The sequence below is a fragment of the Sardina pilchardus genome, chromosome 7 (assembly GCF_963854185.1).
Source record: "Sardina pilchardus chromosome 7, fSarPil1.1, whole genome shotgun sequence".
Classification (NCBI taxonomy): domain Eukaryota; kingdom Metazoa; phylum Chordata; class Actinopteri; order Clupeiformes; family Clupeidae; genus Sardina; species Sardina pilchardus.
In genome coordinates this window covers 20,706,526-20,729,980 of record NC_085000.1, presented here as the reverse complement: position 1 = coordinate 20,729,980, position 23,455 = coordinate 20,706,526, and the positions used below count along the sequence as shown (strand labels likewise).

The following is a 23,455-nucleotide window of genomic DNA, read 5'->3' as shown; positions in this document are numbered from 1 at the left end:
AGATCAGTGGGAACGCCCCTCGAGGATCGAGGAGGCATGTTGAGAGGCACCCATAGTATTAATTTAAAAGAAGTATACACTGCATTGGGTTTGCCTTGCAAGGAACCATTTAATTCTCTAATCACCAGTTTAATCATGACATATTCTTTTCTTTCAATATTTTAATTTCACTTGGAAAGACAAACTATTAGAATGTTTTGAAAGGCATTCTGTGTGTTGTGAATGGTAATATTTGTTTTTTACCAAAACAAAGCATAACAACTGTATAAATAAAATAAATAAAAGGTCTGACAACACAGGAGATGAGGCCCACGAGGACATAGTCCACGCTTAAGGTAATCACTGTCTGTTGGAGAGTCCTCAAGATGACAGAAACATAATCGAAAAATAAACATGATCTAAAATGACATGGCATATAAAGCTTATCAAAGTGTAAGTATTTTCTCATACATAGACATGTGGCACAGAACCCAAACTGGAACATCTGTTTCACATGACACAGTTTTGCACCAGTGTTGGTTCTTTTCACCAATTCCTATATTGGCAGTACCACTGATATGTCTCTTGGAAGAGGAGTTATCGATATTTAAATGTTCAAGATTATTAAGTATACTTAAAGGGGAAGTTTGGCATTTTTCAACCTAGGGTCTACTTTTGAATGATAGTGTCATAACATCACTCATGAATGAGTACATTTTCAACTGGGATTAGAGCAATTTCAATCAGTTGAGTTTATCTTGCAAGGAGAAAGCCTGAACGAGTTTATTACCAAATGCATTACAAGCTACTGTCAATGTACGAAAAATTAGAAGAGTTTGGTAATTGACTTGAAAGAACTTTCTCCTCACAAGATGGTGGCAAAAAACCCTGACTGCACAAACATGTTACACTCCTTTTGTACAGTTACAAAGGTAAGAATACTTCCATTTGTCTGAAGGGACCATTTCCCATAGGGGCATGGATATTAAATGATATTTTTTTTGACATATCAACATTGTTCCCTAACCTCAGTTCTATGGCTATTTCATTAAAAATGCATTTTCTGGTTTTACTCAAAATTGTGACTGATGTTTTACTCCCAAACAAAAATGTTCTTGTTATCATTCAAAAATAGACCTTAGGTTGCAAAATACAGAACTTCCACTTTAACCTATTAGAACACCACAACAAAGCGATGTATTATACACGGACACAAAATATTCCACATAAGGTTATACATGTATACCTACGTGACAGCTCTAATATAAAAATAACACAATTGAGTTTTGAAAGAGGAATTATTTTCGATAAAGACATTTAACAGTTACAAGTAAAAACACCTCACCTGGTCAGTGTGCAGAACGAGGCTTTTCTATTGCTCAGAACTGCGATAGCTTAAAAAGGTGAAATATGTAGTTTCTTGATGTCAAAGAGAAAACACTTTCAAGACCAATACAGTAATGCCATTCTGAAGGACAAGACCATTACTAGCATTATAATTGCACATTCTATAGGCCTAGAGTTTGAAAACAATGTTCTTCTTATGGATTTGTTATCTTCATGTTTTTGTTTCCACAGTATATAATCCTAGATAAATACAAACAGTTGCACAAACAATATCTATTAAAACAGTGAGACACTGTTGCTTCACCACCACGCCCTTAGAATAATGACATTTGTGTTCAGTCTCAAAAAGCATTTTCGAATTCTGACAACAAAAATAACATATTGCACCTTTAAAGTTAGTTTAAAAAGCTTGTTGTGTCTTCCATGGCTTAGGCCTGAGAGAGCAAATAGAATCTGAGGTGATGACCACTTAACAGTACTCTGGGGATTTCCACCCACACAAATATTCATATGCTGCCATCAAGTAGCCATGGCGCTACCTAATTTCAAAAGGTAACAGTTTCATTTCACACGCTCAACACATACAGCAGTCAACAAACATTACAATGACATTGCTTGGAATAATGACCATTACTCAAAGTAATGGACAGAGTTTTAAAAACTGCTACGCACCGCATAAAGGCTGCATTTTCTTTTCTGTAGAACAACAAAAAAAAAAAGTCTGCTATACCATCTCAAGATTTCACATAGAAAAGCACAATGGTTATACCAACAGGCAGTTAAATACATTCTGTGTCCACAGAGCTATGGTCCCCTGGCAAACACAAGGAAGTTAAGGAATAGGAAACACTTAGGACAAGGCAGTGGGGGTTGAGATATATCGACAACTCAGGGGACATCCAGGTTGGACAGGGGCTCTTTGGAGTGGTCGTTATACATGAAGGTCTGCTCGATGTTGAAGTCCGGCGGCAGATGGTCCTTGTGCAACTCCATGTGCGAGGAGACCAGCTTGAGCGTGGAGAAGTAGAGGCCGCAGACCGTGCAGCGGTACATGAGAGCGCCCGAGTGCGTCTTCAGGTGGCAGATCATGGTGGAGCGGCCGCGGAAGTAGCGGAGGCACACCTTGCACTGGTAGGGCTTCTCGCCGGTGTGGATGCGCAGGTGGTACGTGAACTCGCCCGAGTGGGCAAAGCGCTTGCCGCAGTAGCGGCACCGGTACCACTTCTGCTTCACCGCGCCGCCCATCGCGCCGCCCGAGCCGTCGCTGCTGTTCGGGATCAGCCCGCCGGGGAAGCAGGGCAGCCCTCCCTGGAGGACTTTGTCCTGGAGACCCAAGCCAAGGCCGAAGCCCAGGTTGAGTTTGCCCAGACCACTGCCTCCGCCGCCGCCATCCATCGGGGAGGAGGACGAGCACGATGAGAAGTCCAGCCCTGTGTCGTGTTTGCGCTTCCTCGCACCCATCCAGCCCTGAAGGCCCAACTCGCCCCCGGCGTGGGCACTGAGGTGGCCGTGGAAGGCGGCGGCCGAGCTGAAGGTCTGCGGGCACAGGAAGCAGCGGTAGTCCTCCTCCTGGCCGTTGGTGCCGTCTGGCCCTCCTCCCCTGGCCAGCATGGAGGCGTCGGCATGCAGCACCATGTGCCTGTCCAGCAGGGGGCGCTCCAGGAAGCCACAGGCACACACCGGGCAGGAGAAGGCAGCCAGGGAGAGGTGTGTGAGGGCGTGCCACAGCAGGGCACAGAGGGAGGCCTGGGGCAGCTGGCACACCAAACAGCGCAAAGACTGGACACACACGTGGGTCAGCAGGTGTTCTCGTACAGCCTAAGGACAGAGAAAACAGGTCACGAGAATTATTCCTCTAAAAAGAAAACCACAGCTGTTTTGATGAGGACATAATGGGCCTCTCCTTGATCATCGATGCTCGGCCCTCCAGACTCGTTCCCACTGATCTATAACTAGCACTGGATAGACTATCCCATTGTTGCTGCCCCATCATTCTTTATCTAGATCAGTGAGAACAAGGACCGGGAAAGGAAGGGAGGATACATAAAAGACAAATGAGAAGCACCCAATGTGTGTGGCAAATGACAGCATTTGGGTAAAATCTAGTTGGAGACAGCAGAGTAACAGGGCGTCCATTCTAGCAGTGCTCATTACATACTAGGGTCAAATACCTTTTCCAATAGCACCATCTAGTGGCAGTAATTTTGCAGCATCTCAGTCAAATGGATGCTTTTCAATCACCAACACATGTAGTGTCATGATATCTTCATGTGATGTCACTACATGTTAAAGTCATTGTAGCAAATGAATTTACAAAGCAGAGTTTGGACATCTCCTACTGTGATTAATCTGGGAACTGATTCATCTTTTATCATGAGACCACCTGTTGCTATTTCCTTTTAATATCATCATTGTTGCTAGGATGTTGGCATTTTGAGACCACTCACCTTGAAGTCTTTGGCAAAAGGTTTGGTGCATACCGCACACTGCACTTCTCCCCCTTGGTTCTGGGTGACGCTGTTGAGCTGATCGGGGGTGGGGAGGATGTAACAAGCTGCTGACTGCCGGCGGTGGCGCACCAACTTGGCCTGACTGCAGAACTGCAGCTGGCACATGTCACAAGAGAACAGCAGGATGCCCACATGCGAGAGGGCGTGCGTGACGCTGGCGCCATGCTCCGGGAAGGCCGCTCCACACACACGGCACTCGCCCGCCTCCGTCAGGTGCGTCTCTGCGTGGGCCCGGATGGCAGTGGCGTCCGCTGGAAGTGCCAGCCCGCAGACTTTACACGCTGCCGCCGCCACCATGCCTGCCTCTCTGGTCGGATCACCGGCGCCGCCGCTACCGTTCCCACTGCCGTTCTCGACAAACACCAGATCTTCTTCGTCCTCCTCATCCTCTTCCTCCTCCAGGTAGCGCTCCTCTTCGTCGCTAAGCTCGATGATCTCCTCAGCAAGCCCTCTCCACTGCTCAGCCCCCTCTGGCTGCTCCCCGGCCTGCAACGTCCTCCGTCTCTCCTCAGCCTCCTCCTCTTCAAAGATGGTGGCCACGTCTCCGTCCTCCACTGGGCCCATCTGCAGGCCATCCAGAGGTTCCGCACAGGAGGAGGACAGGGCACAGGTCTCGTTGCCCAGCTGGGCCGAGGAGTCTGGGAAGGAGCAGGCCTCCGAGACCCTGCTCAGCGGAACGCCGGTGCCCGCTAACGTTTTAGTCCCGCTGACCACTACTTGCGTGTTCTCCATCTCGCCCCTCCCTTTCTCTGTCCTTTCCTCCATACATCCACTGGCCACCTCCTCTTCCTCCACCTCCATCTTGAGCTGCAGCGGGAGCATCGGGGGACACTCGGTCGATGCATGCGCTGGGCGCTGTGCATCTGAAGCGGGCTTGCTGTCTGGCACCTGGCTGTACGCAGCGTGTGACTGTGCGTCCTCAGCCTTTGGCGACAGGGAGAGTGAAAGGGCCACGGCGTGAGGTTGGCCCAACCTGGAGGCTCTGCCCTGAGAGAATGGTGACGGCGTGGCCGGAGTGGGGGCAGCCGAGGAGGAGAGCGAAGAGCAGGACGCGGCAGAGGACGAGCACACAGAGGCAGCCATGGCACCACCAGCTGACGCCACCTCAGGGTCCAGGTCCCGGTCGTTGCTGCACTGGCCCGCCGAGGAGCTCTGCAGGTCAGGGAAGGTGGCATGGCACGCCTGCACCAGTTCCCTTACGCCCAGCCTCTCAGCAAGCTCGTAGAGCACCCTCACATCGATAAGGTCGGTGAAGATCTCCCCCGTGTAGATGAAAGTGAGCACCTTCTCAAAGTTGGCTGCCGACACAAAGTCCAGGGAGAGAGTGGAGCGCGGTCCTTGAGAGAAGAGACTGTGGAAGTGTGTGCATGAGCAGGCCAGGACAGCTCGATGGGCTGGGAAGGAGCGCCCACCCACCTGAAGCACCACATCGCAGAAGAGACGGGACAGGCGGCAGCGGTTGAGTTCAGAGAGGAGACGCACCGCATGACTGGAGCCCTGCAGCCTGATCCTCATACCTGGCACTCGGGCTAAAAGATTTGTCCTGTTGGAGTAGTGAGAACAAATCAATATTACAACACATGCCAATTAAAATGTGCTGAAAGATAGCGGCTTCAGGTTTTCTTGGTTTTCTACCAACAGGTCAATGTCCTTCTGAACTTTGACCGTAAATACTGTAGCATATGTCCTCCCTTCTATTTTGATGAGACAATACAAGGCCTAGGGGTCTGAGCATACACCTCTCACACCATAGCTAATTTTGACAAACAGACGAGTTGCGCTTTAGTCACATGTCACGTAATGTTACTTGTCAACTTCATAGATTACCCGCTTAAAATAAATATCGCTCCTGGCCGGTAGAATGCAACACGTTGAGCAAGTGTCTAGCTCAAGATAATTAACACAAGTAAGAATTAAGGATGCAGCTGAAACAGTACAGCTTTATTTTATGCTGTTGATGTAGATTTACCCTAACCTACGTGAAATAAAGTTTAGGTGTTCTACACCAAATTTAAACAACTGTCGCCGTGGCAAACGTAAGTTGACCATCAAGTGCAGCATATCATCAAACGTGAGCTTGCCAGGTAACTTGTTAGCTGTTTTGGCTAACCAGCTGGTTTGCACTCTAGCAATCCCGATGCAATGAACAACATTTCTAACGATAATGTTACTTCACGTGTTAGCCATCAGACACAAGAGTCAGATAAAACATGTAAAAGATAGAGGCTAGGGTTGAAGTAGCCGCTGGCGTGCGTTTAGGCTTCTGTTTGCCATCTTGTATGCTAGCTCAAGGGATGGAAGCAAGATAACCAACATAACAAAGGCGATTGACGTTGGCTACCTAGACTATTTAACTTCTAATTCGCTTGCAACCTAAAGCTAGCAAATTAACAGATACGTAACATTGCTTTTGTACTCAGCACGACATATTTGCTTTGGACTATGTTGTCATAAAGTTTTGAATAACCAGTGAGCTAGCAAGCTAATATTCATAGCAAATTACGTTACACTAGCCAGCCAGCTAAGAGCTATAAAAGGCTAGCTAGCTAGCTAACTTGCCAAACGGTAAAATTGACAAACTGGTGGTGTTTACCCATAGAACTGGAGGAGCAGCAGTCTTCAACAGATATCTTTCCCCGTGGTTGGCAAACAGCAGGCTAATGATGACGACGGCCCACTTTTGAAGCAGAGGGAACAAGCAAAAGATGCTTGTGCCACTCGTGAATGACCGACGGAGACTTGCCCATTTCCATGCCCCTGCCCCTGCCCCTTCATTCGCATACAGGTAGCAGGAACAGAACTTCTGATTGCCATTCATTTAAGACAATCAGGACATTTCTAATGGTAGTAGTTTTATACTCTCACAGTCATTGCACTTTATTTTCCCAAAGAAATTTCAATTTGAAGTGAAACATAGGCCAAATTGTAAAATGAGAACTGAAACACAGATTGAGTCGGAGCAGCTGAAAAAGTTACACATTAAGCCTAGATATTGGAGACTTTCTAGATAACTTACCTTATCATTCATTCATTACCTTATCTTTGCCATTATGTCACTCAAACTATCTGTGTGCCTAAACGTTTGGAGAAGACGGCACTTTAAAATGAAAAGAACCAGCCTTTTCCTGAGTTAGACCTCATTAGATTAAATTTAATTTGGTTGAGTAGAGTGTTCAGTAAATTAGGCCTAGCTCAATTATCTTACCAGAAGGGCTAAAATGCAAAATGAAGACTCAACTGTAAGCAAGTAGGCTATGGCTATATCTGTATATGCAACATTCGGTCAAATGCATTTTTGTTCTTGGCTTTATAGGCCTATTACAAATACAGTTAGCCGACAAGGATTCTTTCTTACCCAACTGTTTATGCTCATCGCTTCATATTTTACTTGCCTAAAATATATCTGCCTGTGTCTGTGTGGTGATTAATGATGCAAATGGAAAGGCAAAACACAGAGACAGGCATAAAAATACTGCGTACTTGATTATTCTTGAAATGCAAACATTTTGTACTAATAGTGATGCAGAGTATGAAAAACGATTTTGCACACATGGTGATAACATTGATATTACATTGACCAGTATCTGAAAAATCCTTTCGTTGGTTACATTGATATCAGTTATTTTAAACGGTCCTTGTAGATTTCAGTGATGACTACAGAGGAGGTCACAATCTTCCTCTCTCTCTCTCTCTCTCTCTCTCTCTCTCTCACTCTCTCTCTCTCACACACACACACACACACACACACACACACTTTTTCAGATTTCAAATGATCTTTTTACAATTAATTCTTGAAGTTTTCTAGATGTATATATATATATTCTATCCATGTCTCTGTATTTAAGACATCAGAAGTTCTCCCTTCTCCTGGAGTTGGCTCTTCCCAAACTGGTTGTGCTATTTTTTCGGGAGAGGCTAGGTGTAGACATGGTGGGAGAGAGTTCATTGGGACAACCGTATTGCAGCAGGATCTCAGCACACTCTCTGCTCCCTGCGTTTCGAGCCATGGCCAAAGCTGTCTGGCCTTGTGGACCTTTTGCCTTCACATCAATGCCGTTCTGAAAAGGATCCGAAAATCCAACATTAGATTTTTAAATCCACCAAAATTATGCATAACATCGTTCTGAAATCTCATAGTAATCCCATGTAAACCTGTGGTTATTTATCACAGTTCTCTGTGATCTTTTTCAGTTATTTAAGTTTAGCATGTGTTTGTTATCCAGTCAGTTTAAAAGTAAACAACAGAATATATGTGATATACTGTAACAGGGTTAGGTTTAGGGTTAGCATGATGTTAAAATAGCTGACGTTCAGACATGGTGAACTTTTCTCACCCAGACCAGCAGTTGGGTCATAACCACATCCCCAAGATTGCAAGCAGCATGTAGGGCTGTGCGTGGGTGTGGAGAAGCCTTGACCAGCGGGGCATTGATCAGCTCCTTGTTGCTGTGGGCCAGGAGCAGCAGTAGGCGGGGGAGGTCCCTCTCGACCACTGCACAGAGCAGCCAGTCTGACATGGAACCCCTGCTGTCCTCAGCCTGGGCAGGCAAGGGCGCTACGAAGACACGCTGCTCATACTTGGCTCGAATCCATGCCTCCCTCTCCTCCCTGGAGGTCAACAAGAGTTGTTCACCATTTCTTCAGTTCCATCTCAGACAATGCCCAGCCCCATTAAAATTCTGCATAATAGCCCTTTTTCTTATTGATGGGAAAGACCTAATCAGATCATGGCTCATTAGCGTAATGGATAGTTAGTGTAATATGAACAATTTCCTGGATGTGCACTTGCCTTGAGGCCTCTGGCGTTGGCTTGTGTCGCCCCTGAGTACAGCTCTCCCAGACACTGTTTGCCATGTGGTTCCCGATAGCTCTTAGCACTTGGGAGAGCTCAGGGGACAGGTCATCTAGGTCCAGAGAGCGGACACGGGACAGATGGGTCCCCAGGTTCCTATGGATACCTGAGCACTCAATGCAGATTAGTGCTCCCAGGTTAAGACTCGCCCATGTTGGATCTGACAAAGAAAAGCATATTAGGAAAACAGTGTGAGCAAGTATGATTCCTCGTGAAACTTTGATATGCTGAAGAACATTACGTAAGGATACTGAGATAATACAGCCATCTGGTGTTATGTGCAGAGCTATAGTAGAAGAAGAACCCACTTGGTGCTCCACAGTCGACACAGAGGTTGTTGCCCTTAGCATTACGGATAGCTTGCAGGGCCAATTCACTCTGGCTGTTGCGCCGAGCCTACAGAAAAGTACAGATACACATGGATATTTATTGATGTTTCATGTCTTTTCTGTATAGCATTGGCATTCAGTGATGAAGAAAAAATACTAATAATTATGATATACTGTATAGTGTGCAGTCATGGATTATAAGTAGAGTCTTTGTTTGCCATGGCGGTAAGGGCAGGTATTTCCAACTCATGGAATGGATTGAGTAGAAATGTCTTCTTACAGTATGTAGGAGTTTTATGGTGTTATACCTTATGCCTGTTGCTCTCACAGCCTTGCAGACAGGCAAGGATCTGACTCTCAATGGCTAGGACCCAGGCATCTCTCTCGTCTTGACTTAAGGCTTCAAAGTGCCAGGTTTGTCCTGTGCTTGATACTATTATGAAGTCGCGATTGTCCTCCTCTGCAATATGAATAAGTCATTAGATCTGTGACCTTAAATGTCTTAAGTTGAGTCTGTTTCGCTTGTCAGCTTGTGTATCTTTATTTGCATATTTTTTTTACCTGTCTTGTAAATGTTTTTCAAGCTACCAAAACTCTTTAATTTCCACATTTTTCGCTTGGCTGCAGAAAAAGGTAAGTCCAGGGCAGCAGGAAAAGGAAGAGGTCCGTAGAAAAAAGTGATTATTTAGCAGAGTAAATGAAAGATTCATTTCAGGAGTGAGTGAGTTCAAAGTGTTGAAAGAGAGTAGATAAGCAGAGAGATCAGCAGGGCAAAGCTGGCCATATTATAATCTTTGCTCAGCGAATTGTGTTCACCTTTCAGTCAGATAGTTAAAGACATTTTGAACTGTCAGTTTTTTTTTTTTTTTTTTTTAAAGAATACTGAAACACAAAGACAGTATTTAACCCAACACAGTGTCAGCACAAGTTAGAGGCAAACAGCCTCTTTTGAAGGAACCGTTTTAGCCAGGATCTGGGTGTGAACCTAAATGTGCATACAGTACATTAAACATGTCAGTTTCTTTGTTCACTTCGTGGAAACTTACCCTCAGCTTGACCCATGGCTGCATCACCTTTGGGGTTCATGCTTTTTTTCCTTGTGGGCTTTTTCCGGTTGGTCATTGGGGAGGCTGGGACCTGTTCTTTTCCTGAGGCCAGGCTGGAAATTCCGTCAGCGTCTAAGGAAATGACAAATATTTACACGTTTTTGGGAGTGCTCAAATCATGAAGAGCAGTAAACATTTCCTGATTTTGGAAGTGGTTTGTGGGTGAAAAGGAGTGGCTGCAATCGTATAATTTTCTTTAAGAATAGTTGAGTACCCAATAGGCCAACCCTGTGATTTTAAGCAGATGTATTTCTATTTTGTTAGACCATAAAGCAGCTGCTTTTGGATTCCTCTGGAATCTGATTTATTCTGGCAAGCTGTGTAAGGTAGTTCATGCTGTAAGGAAGCTAAAGAGGAAGGCTAATGTTACACATGGAGGTAACGTCTGTCTGAGCCCTGTGACACACCTGTGGGGAAGTTCTTATTTGACAGTGTTGAAGCGCACCGTCGAAGCCCAGTCTCTCGAAGTCCAGTCTCCCGAGCGGGGGGATTGGTTACTCCGGCTCCCTCATCCACAGGCAGCAGGCTGACAGGGCTTAAGGAGGCAGCTTTGGAAACAGAATAGGTCCTCTTTTGGTTTGTGTTGCAGGACTAGACACAATTTCATCACTTTCGTGTTAAGAGACTGCTCAACTAATCTGTTGAAATATTTGTGATGGGTGGAGAAATCAATGTCCACACATTTACAACTAATGCTGATCGTTATACTCACATTGTTACAAGGCAACTCCTAGCCACATTAGCCCAGTGCCATTCCTACAGTACTTCGTTGCCCCAACAAGGCAGCATTATTTCTGGATGCCCTCTAGTTTCCTCTCCTCACCAAACGAATCACTTATGATCATCTCTCTCTCTAGGAGAAGGGAAGGAGCACTAGCCCACTCATACTTACCCGGTGAGGTCCCTTCAGAGGCCAGTCCATCCTTGGGTACTCCATTCAGGGCTGATGTCGAGACACCGGGAGTCATAGCACGAGGGGGGCGCTTGCCTGGCACTTTGACCGTCACGCGTAACAAATTGATCTCTTTACCATGCACGTTCTGCGTGTAGTCCTGAGAAAACAAATGGATTTTATTGACCTAGCACTTACAAGACTGAATCCAGAGCATTTTCACACACTGGGCTGTGGTGATATTATTTATCTGTACATAGACAAACTTCATAGCTAATAGTTGTAAAGCGGTTGAAATACATTGAAAGGAAAAAAAAATGAAAGTCTTGAACTCACATTTTGATTTGAATGGTAATACAGAATGCCATTGTTAGACAGTGTAACAAACTTTTTCTTCCAATCCTTGTTCAGCGAGCTTCCACTGCGTTTGTAGAGTATGCCCTAACAGACAGTAACAGTAAGTGTCAGACAATGAACCGACTATGTATTATTTCCAAAGAAATAACTCAACTAGCACAGTCAGGAAGATTGATGCATGCTAACCTGTCTGATGAAAGTTGAACGTATGCCAGCTACTTCAGCCCTGTTGTCAGGTGTTTTCTTTTCTGAGTCACTCCCTCTGCGATTCTGAAACAAGGGAGGTGTGAGATAAGCCACAGAGGAAGATGAGAGAGGGATGGCTATTAGTCAAGAAATGACTGATGGCAAATGAGAATGGGTACTTTGGGTGTCAGGGTTGTAAAAGCTTGATTGCCTATGATAGTCTGAATTACATTAAATGTCAAACATTACCTTATAATTAATATACAGTATAATAACACATATATCTATATTAAATGACATTTAAATGACGGGCAAAGTCTCTCAATGAGCATAGTGTCTTGTGCATAAATGAAAGGAGTATGGAGCTGACACACCGATGTCTGCTTAGGATCTTTCTAATTAATTAGCCAATTAGATTTAACCTCATCATTAAATTAACTTTTGTTAGACTTTAGACTTTGCACTTTGCCCAGCATTTAAATTATGTTTCTAAGTTGGCCTCGGATGGCTTGCATGATGTAGGCCTATTAATGCTTACACAGACTAAATTCTCTCAAATATATTTGCAAATATACCAAACATTATTGAATAAATCTCAGATGATCCAGCAAATACTGCTTTCCATACAACTCTCTCTGTTTTTTTTTACCATATCTGTCAGAGAGGGTTGCCTGGATGCAAAGGATAAAACTGAGTGCAACTAACCCCAAATAGGGATGTCCGTCGTCGAGGGACATTTCTCTGAGAGCCTCCTTCTCCCCGCAGCTCTCTATGACCAACCACAGGAGTGGAGGGCAGGGAGGAGGAGATGTCACTACACTGACCTCCATTACTGGCCTATGGGGGAGGGTGCACAGGGATGATGGAGGTGTTAATATAGAAGACAGGAAATGGGAAGTGAAAACATACAGTTATGGTAGACAGTGATGACTTACTGTGGAGGCAACAGTAATTTGGTAACAAATGAATTAATTCCCCTGAATTACTGTAGTTTACCCTGCTTCTACTGTGATATAAAATCGATCCCATCCCATGACAAAACTATATCGAGTCCTGCTAAAAATAATTCTGAATAAACTATGATAAGTTTTCTCAGCATTCTGATACATCTCTGAATCTTAACAGTCCATTTCAGACACAAGTCACATTTCCCAACGCATATATTTACAGCTTTGCGTTAGAGCTTTCAATTTGAAAGCTTTTTTTTTTTTTTGACAAATCTGCAGTAATATTCTATCTGATATCTGACCTATTTTTTTGTGGCAGATATGCAGCATGTATAACTTGTTACCTGTCCGTGGTAGGGCCCTGACACAGATGTTGAGTCTGCAGAATGACAGGGGGAGTTTGGAAGGGATTTGCTGGCAGCGAGGAGGGCTGCTTGCTTTTTTGCAGCAACAATCCTCTGAGCAGCTGAGGAGAAATGGGAGCATGTTGAAACATACAGTATTTCAGCCTATACAAAGATCCAACTGAATGGATATACATAAATAGTTTGACACTTATGCGCTGAGCATGTCTAATTAGAACTGGCATAGCCCATCATGTGAATGTTGTCCAAATAATAACACTGAAAATATTATTTATTAACATGGCAAGTCAGATGAACATTCTTTAAAATACATAGTTTATGCCAAATGTCACATCTGTACACATCTAGCTGTCCCACACATCAGATGTTTTAAATCTGATAGTGTTAAATCCACTGGTATCCATTGCATTTTTGTTGTCCAAATGAGGTTTTGAGGAGACTCGGCAAACTAAATGGGCAGGTAGGGGTGCTGTGACAGACTCACCCTCTGTGAATACTCTGTCCACATTGAGGCCATAGGTGGCACAGGTCTCGTAATACACGGAACGCTTCACATCCACAGACAGTTGACGAGCACGGCTATCCTCGATCACGCGAGGGTTGGTGCTATTTATCTTGTCTGTTGGGAAGAACAAGAAGCTTTGTTCAAAAATCATATGGATATCATGGTTGACCACTGCCAACATTTGGATATTGGGTGTACTTAAAGAAAAACTGTATGATGTTTATCATTGAGGGTACTGTGGCTACAAGTGTTATGTTCATTCAAGATGGTTTGGAGGTTCACACATCTTATGTGAAATCAGTGACTAGTTTGTGGATAGAATTGCAAAGATTTGTGGAGTGCAGGCTATATTAAGTTAGTGACACTCATACCTTGGGTGCCCACAACTATCAGTGGAATATCAGCACAGCTTCGGTGGGAACTAAATTCGCTGAAGTCTTTGTACACTTCTTGGAAGCTTGCTTCATTCTCCAAACTGAACACAAAGACGACTGCGTCCACCCAATTGCTGAACTGTAAACCCCATTGAAGGGAAGAACAAAGAACAGGGAGGACAAGAAAGGAAACATATTGACATATGAGATGACTTCATAATTCCCCTGTTTAATGTTTTTAAATAATTAAAACAGTAGGCTAATGATGAAAATGAGTAACTCTATTTCTATTATTCACACTAATGAACAAACACACACCTGTGCATCAGGCAGCCCAGGCTCCTCTCTGATTAGTAAAAGATGACTCTGTCCATCCACCAATACCTCCTTTTTGTACCTCCCTCCTGAAAGCAGACAGACAGACTCAGTGAAGCTACAGTATGATAGGCAAATGGCAGTCAATGTCAGCACAGGAAGGCATGAAAATGCATACCTTCAGGGCATTCCATAGGAACGTAGCTGCCAGTGATGTACCTGTTGACCAAGGCAGATTTGCCACTCTTCAGACTTCCCAACAGACCCTGTGTGTAAAAATTAGTTCTTTAGTCACTCACTCATTACACAATTTAATTAAGCTAGTTAACACACTATATTACAACAGTCATTCATCAATAGTGCCTACAAAGCATGGTCACTGTTTCTTCACACAAAGTTTGACTCACCACGTGCAGTTCTGGTATAGAGCGATTTAAAGTCCATTCTTGACTGTTTGCACAGGCCACTGAAGAGTGAAAAGAAGCAGAGAGGATGGTTAACAGACACAAATCATGAACCTGATTCAGCAATGTAGCTGACATGCTAAATAATTTAGTGTAATGGACAAATTAGCGTCTACTGTTGTTGAAAAATCCTTGAGGCAAGGAATGTGTTTTGACGTGGTTCAGGCCAGGGCAATATAACAGAAAAGCCAGAGAGATCTGTTTTAGTGATACTCATTGATAATACCATTCAGATCTTTCTTATCTGAACTGTTAAAGGCTCTATTTTAGATCTCTCATTTTAAATCTCTGAACTGAAAGTATATCTCCATTGTGTGTGTGTGTGTGTGTGGGTGTGCGCGTTCGTGCGTGTGGGTACAGAGGGTGTGTAACTTCCTTCCCTCATGATTGTATCTAGTGGTGTAAAGATGGAGGTAAAAAACGCAGTGACTCTGTGTGAGGCCATAGAAAGGTAGTAGTGAGTGTACAGGGACGATGACTCCAAAGGTCGTCTCTATGGTATTGGTGTGGATGGTGGTGATGGTCATTCTAAAGGTCGTCTCTATGATATTGGTGTGGATGGTGGTGATGGTCCTTCTAAAGGTTGTCTATGATATTGGTGTGGGTGGTGGTGATGGTCCTTCTAAAGGTCGTCTCTATGATTATGGTGTGGATGGTGGTGATTGTCATTCTAAAGGTCGTCTCTATGGTGTGGATGGTGGTGATGGTCATTCTAAAGGTCGTCTCTGTGGTGTGGATGGTGGTGATGGTCATTCTTAAGGTCGTCTCTATGGTGTGGATGGTGGTGATGGTCATTCTAAAGGTCGTCTCTATGGTGGTGATTGTCATTCTAAAGGTCGTCTCTATGGTGTGGATGGCGGTGATTGTCATTCTTAAGGTCGTCTCTATGGTGTGGATGGTGGTGATGATCATTCTTAAGGTTGTCTCTATGGTGTGGATGGTGGTGATGGTCATTCTAAAGGTCGTCTATGGTGTGGATGGTGGTGATGGTCATTCTTAAGGTTGTCTCTATGGTGTGGATGGTGGTGATGATCATTCTTAAGGTTGTCTCTATGGTGTGGATGGTGGTGATGGTCATTCTAAAGGTCGTCTATGGTGTGGATGGTGGTGATGGTCATTCTTAAGGTTGTCTCTATGGTGTGGATGGTGGTGATGGTCATTCTAAAGGTCGTCCCCATGGTGTGGATGGTGGTGATGGTCATTCTTAAGGTCGTCTCTGTGGTGTGTCTGGTCTGTCCTGCTCTCCGGCACGTGACCTGAGCGGTGCCCCAGCTGCTGCCTGCCACACACCAGCAGGCACAGCAAGCAGCTCCACACAGCCACAGCAGGTGTGCTGTCACCACTGCATAGTGCGCTCCTGTCTCCTGCCCTCTCTCATCTCTCATTTCCTTTACCTCTCTCTCTCTCTCTCTCTTTCTTCCTCTGCTGCTGCTCTCTCTCTCTCTTGACCTCTTTCTTTCTCACTCTCTCCTCTGTCCTTCATTTTCATTTTTAGTGTCTTTCACTTTCTGTCTCTCTGCCTTTCCATCTATAGTGACACCAGTCATCAGTCAGACCCTGTGTGGTGTGTGGTGTGCGTGAGTGCATAAGTCATCCTATTCTAAGAAACACCATAGGAAAGTGCCATTAAGCACCTTCAGCTGGGGGGCCAGGCTTTCAAGCTGCCCAGACCAGGCACATCAAACCACAGCTGTGAACCAGAGAGGCTGAGAGGATGAGGGATGAAAGAGCCAGAGCAGATGGCTAGGGGTAAAACAAAGAGACTGATGTGTACAAACCACCGGTGAAGGAAATACAACTCCATTAAATCAGACATTTCATCATCGAATAAAAATCTTTGTCACTCGACAGATATGAAGGGTTCCTATCCACACCTAGTGCTGAGGTAAAATGTGGTGTTCCCTCCCTGAAAACGGAATGAAGGTGGCTGCATACAATGCACAGCACGCCTTATATTTAAGGATTGGGGGGAATTTTGTGGATTTTTTCCCCCCTCACAAAGTCTGTTCTAAAATCCGGTTGCCCTTCCCAACAACATCCTCAATCCCCACCCCCAGCCACACACTCATAGTCACACACACACAGACACACACAGTGTGTCATGTAACCCATGCAACCAGCAGCTCTCATCCCTATCCTGTTGCCATAACAACCTGTCCTCTAGCCCCTGAATTTTTTCTTGTGCTCAGTGCAAATGTAAATACATTGGGAGTGCACATGCCATAATACACACACACACACACACACACACACACACACACACACACACACACACACACACAGGAGGTAAGCTAATATGTAGGTGACAGAAATAAAGTCAGATTCACAAACATTCTGATGGCTCCAACATGCTCTAATCTTATGATTTCCATTGTAAATGTTTGTCTAAAATATATATATTTTTTTTTTTTTTTCAAGTATGGTAGAATTTGGCAGATTATCCTCGATTAGCTATCTTGTGTCACATGGTTATAGTTATAATGGCTTGTGTTGTATATGGTTATGGTGTGAGTATTTTTCAGAACACCTTTAAAACATTTTAACCCTGACTTAGTAATTAAACTAAACTAAAAAAAAACCAGCTGGTTCTCATTTTAAATCTTCATTGCAACCAGCTTCCTCCTCCGCCTGAGAATCCTTATTTATTTGGTGATTAAAAATGAATTGGTTCAAATGTAATCTTCCTAGCTGACACTGATCCTAAATGGGTCATGTGAGGTTGTATGGCTTTGTAAATCATGCATCTATAAGGAAACGTTAACTAGTTTTGTCAAGCATATACAGTAGGTCCATTTTTAATAATGATGGAGGCCTGTGAAATGTAAGCGCCTTAAATTGACTTGACATGGCCAGGAAATAAGGAAAGCAGGATGTGGGATAGAAACTGCCATGGCAGAGATGCTTCTGAGAAACAGGCAGTGGGTGGAACATCAAAGACAGGATTAGGACATTGGCTGTAATTGCGGCTACCCAGGATATGAGTATTATCAAATTTGTTTTCTGCCAAGTGCTTGGGAGGGAAGAAGGAACCCTGAGTTAGGAAGGGTTTGTGAAATAATTTGTCAACTTTAGCGACAGTCTTCATTCGTCTAGTGTTGGATCAATATATAGTGGCCCTTCCTGGTGGGAAAAACAGAGCTATGATAAATACCCTGACTAATGCGAACCGAATAAAACAAAAAAGATTACCACATATTGTGCCCACTCTGAATAAATTTTAAAGCATGACATTCACTCAAATTCCTCCCATGTTCTAAACATATATGCAAAATCCTCCACGTTAGATTAAACACATCTCTCTCTCTCTCTCTCTCTCTCTCTCTCTCACACACACACACACACACACACACACACACACACACACACACACAGCTGACTGCTGATAAATGTTTACCTTCCTCTTCACTGGAGTCTCTCTGCATAGAGCTTTGCTTTGGGGGAGCAGTGGAAGGGTTGCTCTTGCTGAAAATACCGCTAATAAACTTCAGCATCTTGCGGTCTCGGGCCGAGGCTTTATTGGACTGGGGAGCTTGTGAATGTGTTGCTGCCTGGCCCTGGAAGAGCTCCTCAGACAGGCATCGCAGGTCACTATTGTCCAGGGTGTGGCTCTTCTTGCCCTTCCTTAGAGTCTTGGAGGCCTGAGTGTTGGGTCCGGGCAAAGACACTGAGCCCATCTTCAGCTTCTGTGGCCTCTGTGGAAGGTTTCCTCGGGTCTCCTCCGCATTGCCGTACACCGGAGCGGATCCACTTCTACTCCCTGCCTCGTCTCTGGCGCTCTCTCGAAATGCTCTGTTTCCACTCTCGTTCCAGGAGGCTCTGTGAGGCCCCACGAACGACCCGGTGTCCTCAGATGCACTGGTGGGAAAACTCACTCGGACTCCCCTGTCCTCGCAATTCAGGCTCTTGGACGAGCGGCTCTTCCTCGTCTCCCTCAGCTCCGGGTCTCCGACGGCCCTGCGGTGGGACTTCTCCAGAGAGGCTGGACCCTGGCTAATGCTCTCTGAGGTGTCACTCTCAGCGTAATTGGCAGATGCCCCCGAGTCCGCTAAGTGGAAGGGTTGATCGTCTCTGATAACCGGTGTTCCTTCACTCCTTCCATTTTTGGCGGTATTGGTGACCTGCAGGGCGGTAGAGGGGACCCGCTCCCCTTCCTCGAGTTTGATGCATTTCCCAGCCCCCTGCTCCGCTGCCTCCTCTGCATCCTCCCTCTGGGGAAGCTCTCCCTCATCCACCAATGCTCCAGGTCTCTTCTGGCCAATTTCATTCCCCGGCACGTGAGCCGTTGGCCTGGTTTGCCTTGCACCATGCTCCTCAACCGCCTCTACCTTCACCAGGGTGACGGAGATGAGGTAGGTGGTCCGCTGTTGCAATGTATCGCCTTGACTCATGAGTTCAGAGCACGGAAAACGGACCATAGACAGCTAAATCTAGACACGGCATTAAATATGATTGATTCTATTCTTTCAGACACTTCTCCAAGGTTGGAGAGGTGGAGTGGAGAATGCTTTCCAGGAGGAAGTTTCTTTCAAGCTGATTCCAGTGAACACATGTACATTCTCCCAGTTCTCTGCAGCTCCGAATGCTTTTGCCGGATCTCATCTGTCAATGTCAGATACTTCCTTTTATCTGTCCGCCAAAATGCCACATTCCTCTAGCAAACACAGAATGATTGCTGCGAGATCAATGTTGTCACAGTTGATCAATGTTGTCTTCTATGCGAGATCATTTACTCTTTCATTTTCTTAGTCTACACAGACAGAGTGAGACACGCATGCTGCATCTCTTCTCATTCAAAAGATCTCCTTGAAATACTCTTTGTAAAATTCTAGTGTTCTCTAGCATTCAAAGATAGAAGAAAAGCGGCAAAACACAACGGGAAACGAATCTCTGAATTATTACCTGCTTAACCAGCCTCCATAGCAACAGTAAAGTCTGTGAATAAATAAGCAGCGGCAGCCTCGCTGATGATGTGGGGATGTAGGGGTATCGTGAAGCCAGCTGTGGCACTCAGATTACTCCAAGTCTTGCACCATACTGTGCGATGGTGAGGCAGGCAACTGACAGACCAGCGAAGTGAGACGGAGGCAGGGATGAGATGGAGCAGGAGAAAAGGCTAATGGTAATTCCAGTGGGAGAGAAGAAAATGCAATTTCCTCCCTGAATGTCTGGCCATCCCGCCCTCCAGGCTCCGTGGGTCGTCCAGGCACATCATGCACTGACAGCGTCAATATAGCTGGTCCGGCCGCACGCCCCTGACGGAGGCCCTTTGCCTTTGCTGGGGTCAGAAAATGGATCACAACCAAATACCTCTGGAGCAGAGGAGTCCAACACAAGGAGTGCCAGACCAGCTGTGGCGTCTAGGAATATCCCTGGTGCCCACGCAGTTCTTCACATCTCATGAAGCCCTGCCCTCCTTCCTTCCTTCCTCCTCTTCACACACACATATACACACACACACACACACTCTCTACTCTCTCTCTCTCTCTCTCCCGCACTCTCTGAGTCTCTGTCTGGCTTACGCGCTTGTCTCCCCACCCTCTTGTTCCGCCTCTGTCAGAAAGCAGACTGTGCTAAGCCCTTGCTCTCTGTTGCTCATATGCCCCCACCCCTCTGCCTCTGCCTCTCCCCGACGTGGAAGGGAATGGAAATGATGCATTAGGAATAGGCGGGGAAAGGCTACAACAGATCTCAGAGAGAGAAAGAAAAATAGCTGGATTTTCTAAAATGCAACAGATTAATTAGGGTAACTATTCATTCATCTTCCATTAGATTTTCTGTATCGAAGCTGTATTTTCATATTATGTGCAGAGTATATGGCTGGTAAAGGCCATAATGACTATTGATCTGTTTTCCTGTTAATCAGGAGAAAGCAACTTGATTTATATTGCAACTGAAGCAACAATGGCCATTTCATAATTAGATATACATATATATATATATCAATGCATACAATACACAAATCAATGTATTAAATAATGATTTGGTTTCAATTTGACATCTGTGGTTATCTATTTGAGTGTGAAATCTAGTGGATGAGGAACAGGAAGTGAGGGGGAGCAAGAGGCTGAAGCTACTCTGTTTTACGTATAAATAAATAAATAAGGATTGTGTGCAGGATGCTGGTCCATGCCTAATTGCTTTGTTACAGTTTTCTGTAGACTGTAATTAGTATTAGTTTATGGAGCATACCGAAACACACCTCCACCTCACCACATACTTTTATGTGTAAGCTTGCATTTATATGGAAATAAAATGCTAATAGTCCATACATAAAATACGTATAAATATCTGAGGGGGTTAATTATTGATTGTGATTATTATCATTATAACAAATAATGAATGTGATGAATCTCCATTATGCAAAAAGAACAACTGCATTTTCAACCGGATTTTTTCCACTGCAATTATGACCACATTTTTAGTGAGAAGAGGGATGTGGCTTCTGACCTTGTGAACCCAAGGCAATCCTTTTAGGACATCTGGTGAGGTGTAATTGATATGCTAATAATAGCACAGTAGAGGGGGGAGGTGGAGAGACCGTCCACTCCAGAGGGGGCTGCTGCTCCTGGCAGCGCTCAATTAAACACTGACTAGTGACAAGGGTGAGCGAAGATCAATAATGTATAGTGGTACAATTTCACTTTGGGAATGTGTGTAAAATGGTAGCCTATGTGTGTGTGCAGTACGTCTGTGTGTGTTCAGTTTGTGCGTAGCAAAATGGCTGTTCTAATGAGAAAGGCACGGCTTCTATGGGCTGGGTGCGCTTGCTTACTTGAAGTTGGCAAACTAGTTTCCTGTTAGTTGACATTACTGTCAACGAGCACCTAAAGAGGAGTGCGTCAGTGAGTGCCAAAACGTGTGCTCACCGGAAATCCTTCTCTCCTTATTTCGTGCAGCCACTGCATAGGCTGGTGTTTTAAGGAAAAAGGTGGAAGCTAAAATTGCTTATAACGAATCGAAGCTGAGCAGAGTGGCACCCAGCACTGCTCCTTAGAGTCGCCCATGGACATTAAGACTTAAGGCGTAGGCCTACCAGTAAATTTTATTTCTGACGTTTTGGTTCAACTAAAGCACTCTCATGTGCTTGTGGACAGCCGGCATCAAGTAACCTGTGCACAGAGCCCATACAGCATTATACAATTAAATATCATTACGTATATCATACTTTTCAGATGTAAAGTGTTGAATTAAGAGCACTCTTTTCACACCAGTGAGATGGTTGAAGTATAAACAGGGATGAGTTTTTATCTAATTATCATCAACAACCGCAAAACCTTTGATAAAAAGCCTTCTTATTAGTCTGCATGTATTGATCTTAAAGGCACATTTTATGCTTTTTGGTGTTCAAAATGTTAGACTGTTAGAGTTGCTGGGGAAACGAAGGAAGAATCATTTAATGTGCATTTAACGTCACTTCTTCCGTGAGATATACGTCATACAGTATCAAGATAAGCATTTAATTGTGCCTTGGTAGGTTTTGTGGTTTAATGCATTTTTGCTTTCTGACAAGCAAAGCATTTCACCTTTAAGAAAAGGGATATAAGGAGGCACAGGGGGCTGTTAGGGGACATCAGCAGGTGGTGTCTCTGACTGACAGGAAGTGGCTTTTGGGGCCAGCTACTGAGCGTCAGACACAGGAAGTAGGCTAGCACAGCAGGAACAAGATTCTGCTGTCATGACAACATACGACGGCTCACTGCAAAGCTTTTGTCCAGAACTAGGCCATGCTCATATGGAAAAATGGCCTGACCATTAAAAGTCAATGCATTCAGCAAATGACCTTTTTCTGTAGCATATGGTCTTTGCTGCTGAACACTGAGTTGAGTTAATAAAGCAGCAGCTGAAAGACTAATTCCTCAAAGACAGGGGAGACAGGAAATGCTGTGGTAGATTTATGTCGTATGTCTGCTTAGACTCAGTCACTCACAGAAGAGTTAAGGAGAAACTTACTATGTGATCTACAAAAAAGGTAGGAACAGCAAAAAGTCCCTACAGTACAAATACCCCAGACATCAGACATCTATTTTCAGTGTTGCAATGTCTACTTACTGATCACATATATGTAACTAAGCTTATTTAAATAAACAAATAAAGACAAATCATTTAAAGACTTTTGATATTGACCTGATGATTTTCTTCCCTGCATTCTCCACTGCATGATTGCACGTGCATATGTTTGCATTAAGATAACAGAACACTGAGAACTGTCCAATCAATGTAATTACCAATATTCATCACAATTGGCACATTTCCTTTGAGCCACTCATACTGCAGATATCCGCCATTTTACCCTTATGTAATAGGCAAAAAGCACAGTCACTGAATACACTGTATTCAATTCAAGTGCAACTGCAGCAATACAGCAGTGCTCACCTTGGATGCTGTGGAGGTAAAGCTTGAGGCCAGTTCGGAGCTGTTGGTCGGTCACCCTCTCCAGCTGCTTGCGGAGTTTGTTAATGTTGTTCTGGACACTCTCATGCCGTCTCACTTCTGCTTTGATGGCACTCGAGTGTGCCCCTTTAATGCTGCTATTCATGGTGACTGTTGAGCATCTGCTGTGACTGGACCCAATCCACAGCCCATCTCACCCCTCGGCCTCCCTCTCCATGTCATGGATTCCCGTGAATAAAAGTCCAGCTCCGCGTTGTACAACTTGAACAGAGCTTGAACAGAGTCGCTCCGTTTGTGTCAATTTCCTTTGCGTGCTTTTGAATCACTTCCTGATTTCACCTATACTGACTGAGTGCTCAGTGTATCACAAACAGGATCTTGCGGTGCGGTTGACTGTAACGGTTTGTCGTGGCCCAAACAGCTAGAGCTTTCTTTCCTGAGATCATCCTCTGGCGTGAGGTCTGAACTTGACTTATTCTGCACTTATTTTAAATCAAAAGAACCAGAGAACATTTTGGTAAGTGTTGGAGAACACT

The 23,455-nt window shown here is 44.6% G+C and overlaps 2 protein-coding genes across 2 annotated transcripts; both read right to left on the bottom strand.

The window, feature by feature from the left end:
* Window positions 1–72: 72 nt before the first annotated feature.
* On the bottom strand, window positions 73–6,664 carry LOC134087596 (zinc finger and BTB domain-containing protein 39). The gene is made up of 3 exons (XM_062541187.1): window positions 6,430–6,664; window positions 3,774–5,379; window positions 73–3,144 (listed from the first exon to the last, which is right to left on the bottom strand). Exons 2-3 carry the CDS (start codon window positions 5,349–5,351, stop codon window positions 2,215–2,217), a joined length of 2,508 nt encoding a protein of 835 aa, XP_062397171.1. The 5' UTR covers window positions 5,352–5,379; window positions 6,430–6,664; the 3' UTR covers window positions 73–2,214.
* A 636-nt stretch (window positions 6,665–7,300) lies between these two features.
* Window positions 7,301–23,234, bottom strand: agap2 (ArfGAP with GTPase domain, ankyrin repeat and PH domain 2). Its single transcript, XM_062541188.1, has 18 exons — window positions 22,902–23,234; window positions 14,472–14,530; window positions 14,243–14,330; window positions 14,068–14,153; window positions 13,747–13,888; window positions 13,355–13,489; window positions 12,850–12,971; window positions 12,264–12,395; window positions 11,559–11,642; window positions 11,352–11,456; window positions 11,016–11,175; window positions 10,531–10,671; window positions 10,064–10,195; window positions 9,326–9,477; window positions 8,997–9,084; window positions 8,632–8,848; window positions 8,171–8,450; window positions 7,301–7,894 (listed from the first exon to the last, which is right to left on the bottom strand). Exons 1-18 carry the CDS (start codon window positions 23,062–23,064, stop codon window positions 7,685–7,687), a joined length of 2,496 nt encoding a protein of 831 aa, XP_062397172.1. The 5' UTR covers window positions 23,065–23,234; the 3' UTR covers window positions 7,301–7,684.
* Between the last annotated feature and the right edge of the window lie 221 nt (window positions 23,235–23,455).

Excerpts from the sequence above, each read along its gene's own strand:
- agap2 (XM_062541188.1), bottom strand. The coding sequence starts at position 23,064 with ATGAATAGCAGCATTAAAGGGGCACACTCGAGTGCCATCAAAGCAGAA. Across the intron at positions 10,672-11,015 it reads CTCTGAAGGGACCTCACCGG|CTGCCTCCTTAAGCCCTGTC; the intron begins GTAAGTATGAGT and ends CTGTTTCCAAAG. Across the intron at positions 10,196-10,530 it reads AAATAAGAACTTCCCCACAG|ACGCTGACGGAATTTCCAGC; the intron begins GTGTGTCACAGG and ends TCATTTCCTTAG.
- LOC134087596 (XM_062541187.1), bottom strand. The coding sequence starts at position 5,351 with ATGAGGATCAGGCTGCAGGGCTCCAGTCATGCGGTGCGTCTCCTCTCT. Across the intron at positions 3,145-3,773 it reads CTTTTGCCAAAGACTTCAAG|GCTGTACGAGAACACCTGCT; the intron begins GTGAGTGGTCTC and ends CTCTGTCCTTAG.